General features: G+C 54.9%; 1 protein-coding gene across 1 annotated transcript in view; it reads left to right on the top strand.

The window, feature by feature from the left end:
• The window catches only part of PRSS12 (protease, serine 12), a 48,755-nt gene that overhangs the window by 36,700 nt on the left and 8,956 nt on the right, over positions 1 to 3,099 (top strand). The window contains exon 8 of the mRNA XM_015563374.1: positions 2,735 to 2,887. Within this exon, the coding sequence (XP_015418860.1) occupies positions 2,735 to 2,887 (153 nt within the window). The remainder of the gene's footprint in view (positions 1 to 2,734; positions 2,888 to 3,099) is intronic.

Here is a 3,099-nt window from a genome sequence, read left to right as displayed (position 1 = left end):
CGACGGAGATGAAGGTAAGGCCCCTTCTGGCCCCTGCACCCCCCCAGCCATGCCTGGGAGCAGCACCCCCATAGCCGAACCCCACGCCCGGGAATGCCGGCCGCCCCACCCCGGGCTGCTGGGGGCGTGGGGGCCATCAGGGAGCCCCGAGGCAGCGACCCCTCCCAGTCGGTGGTGTCCCAAAGGCCGAGTTGACATTCACTTCCTAAAAGGAAATTAAAATCTGAAGCGGAATGCCAGGAAGGCGCTGCTACGCATCCTGATATTTGAAACAGCAGGGGTCGTTTCTTAGAGGACGAAATTATTTTCTGTAGCTTTTATTTTATGAAATTAAAAATGTCAGGAAAAGGAGAAAGAGTCTTTTCATAGGGGACAGGCACCGTGTGTTGTGCCTAAATCGAAGGGTTCTTGAAAGCCCCGAGTGTAACTTTGTGAAACAAGTTCTGCGTCAGCCCGTTCACTGCCACGCGTCCGAACGGAGGCCCCCCTTACGGCGCACACGGGGTGCGGGAGCGAGCGGGCACTAGCTGTTCCGGAGGAAACTGGCCCTGTTTCATGGAAAGAACAATCCCCTTTGTTTACATGCACTAAGGTCACGGTCATGACGTGTTGGATTTTCTGCAAAGCGGGTGCATCAACATGTGGACGTTCTCCGCTAACGTCTTCTCATAGCGCCCCGGGAGCAGACAGTGAACACGCTGGTTCTTCGCTCTCTGAGGGGCTTTTGAAAGTAGAGAAACATTTACAACCCTCTGTGCTCGGGGACACATGCATTTATGTCCGTGACAAATACGAGCCGGCAAGCCAGTCCTTCCTAGGTATTGGTTATAACTCATTTTATTAAACTCCCTTCAGTAATCCAACCTCAGTTACAGGTTGAATATAACTCAGAACATTCTGTCAATTATTCCTTAAGCAAAAAACAAACACAAAAACCCAGTAATTGTAACATGTTTTACTATAGTCCCACGTAAACCTATTTTAAAGTATGAGATTTATTTCTCTATGATTTATGCATTTGTTCTTATGCCTTCTTAGAGTTAATCCTCACCCAAGGATATTTTCCCATTGATTTTTAGAGAGAGTGGAAGGGAGAGAGACAGAGAAAGAGAGAGAGAGAGAGAGAGAGAGAGAGAGATGTGAGAGAGACACATGGATTGGTTGCCTCCCGCACGTGCCCAGACCTGGGGCCAGGATTGAGCCTGCGATCCAGGTACGTGCCCTTGGCTAGAATTGAACCTGGGGCCCTGTGGTCCATGGGCTGATGCTTTATCTACTGAGCCAAACCGGCCAGGACCGGCCTTGCTAGAGTTGCAGCAACGTTTATTTTGATACATTTCCAAGGTCCCAGTGCTGCTGTCCGTCAGATAAAAAGGTGTTTATCTCAGACCCCCAGATTGTAGAGTCTGGCTCACTCACCTGCTGCTTCCGTGTTGAGGCTCGAGACCTAGTGACTGACTGCTAGCAGGTGATTCAGACTTCAGCGGTGGGTCATCCGAGGGGGTCCTTTGATAAGTGAGCTTCATTTTGCCTGTTAAGCATTGTAAGGGTGGACTCTGTGGCCCTCAATAGATTTTCCTCCTTGTAAGCTGGTGCTCCGCCCGCCTCGCCGGCTCAGCATTCCCTGGTCCCCGCTTGGCAGCACCCCGCAGGCCTGGCTCGGGGGGTTCCTGCACCGTCTGTTCTCCCCGGCCTCACAGTGGGCAGAGCCGGTGAGCGGCCTGGCGTCCTGCGGTGAGGACCCGGCCTGCGCAGGAGCTCACGCGGCACTCAGCCCTCTGGGGACCTGGCGAGCCTCCTCCACAGGACGGGCCGCCCTCTGCTGGTCACCAGGCAGCCACTGGTGCTGCCCGGGCTCCAGGTCCGCACCCAGATAGTCAGTCTCTACCTACCCTTTCTACACATGCCTTCCCCAGAGAGCTGAATGCTCGCCTATCAGTTCCACCTTCTGAAACATGGAACATTAGCCACACCTTCAATTCCATCTGCTTCTGCACACCACTCACATCTTCTTAACTTGGCTCTTTTGTTCATGCTCTTGCTGTAAAGGTTGTTATCTTGGAAGTGTGATGACACACAGTTTGCCAGCCCAGCCAGAGTGGCTCAGTGGTTGAGCGTCAACCTATGAACCAGGAGGTCACAGTTCAATTCCCAGTCAGGGCACATGCCTGGGTTGTGGGCTCTGTCCCCAGCGGGGGGCGGGCAGGAGGCAGCCGATCAATGATTCTCTCTCATCATTGATGTGTCTATCTCTCTCTCCCTCTCCCTTCCTCTCTGAAATCACTACAAATATTTTTTAAAAATTATTTAAAAAGTGCTTACAGCTAGCTCTTCTTGAATTTGTCTAGCAGGTCTAGTTTTTACAGGAAGGCCCTAATACAATAAAATAAGTAAATACAGTCTGCCACCTGAAGGGGCGCAGTAAGCCCTTTTGATATGTGAATGTGGGGGTCGGTGTGCCTTTGGGCCAGATGCCCTCTGAGGGTGGCATGTGCACAGGGGGGTGGCAGAGGGCTGTGTGTGAGAAGCAAGTGACGAGACCACTGTGCCCTTTGGTTAACGTTCCCGAAGCCCTAACAGCCTCTGGCCAGCAGAGGAGGAGGTGTGGGTGCTGACGGGGTCACATCTGGACGGACCGGGAAGCCAGTGCCCTGCCTGCTGTGAGTGGCGCTGCCTCAGGGCGTGACAGGCAACCTTTGGCTCCGGTGGGAAAGCAGCCTGTGGTTTGAGGGAGGCATTTGAAGCGGCAGGAGCAGCGGGGCTGTGTGTGCCCGCCTTGGCCTGAGTGTCATTCCTCCCCTTTCCGCCCAGCGCCCGTCCCCGGCTGTGGGCTCCGACCGCTGCACCGTCGGCAGAAGCGCATCGTTGGCGGGAAGAACTCGCTAAGGTACAGGCTCGGGGCGGACCCCAGGGCAGAGGGCTGGGATGCACTCGGGTACAAACTGGGGGCGTGATGGCCTCGTGTTTTCCCATCCCCCGGCCACGCTCAGCCTCCGTGCCTGGGCAGGTTCTCCTTCGCTGTCCTGCTTCTGGGCTGCTGAGCGCTCGAGGCAGAAACCGGCTCCCCCCAGACCTGGGGACCTGGGGGCGCCGCTGCAG

The sequence above is a fragment of the Myotis davidii genome, unplaced genomic scaffold, assembly GCF_000327345.1.
Source record: "Myotis davidii unplaced genomic scaffold, ASM32734v1 scaffold698, whole genome shotgun sequence".
NCBI classification, from domain to species: Eukaryota; Metazoa; Chordata; class Mammalia; order Chiroptera; family Vespertilionidae; genus Myotis; species Myotis davidii.
The sequence above is the reverse complement of the archived record's forward strand: the minus strand, read 5'-3'. Positions and strand labels throughout refer to the sequence as shown.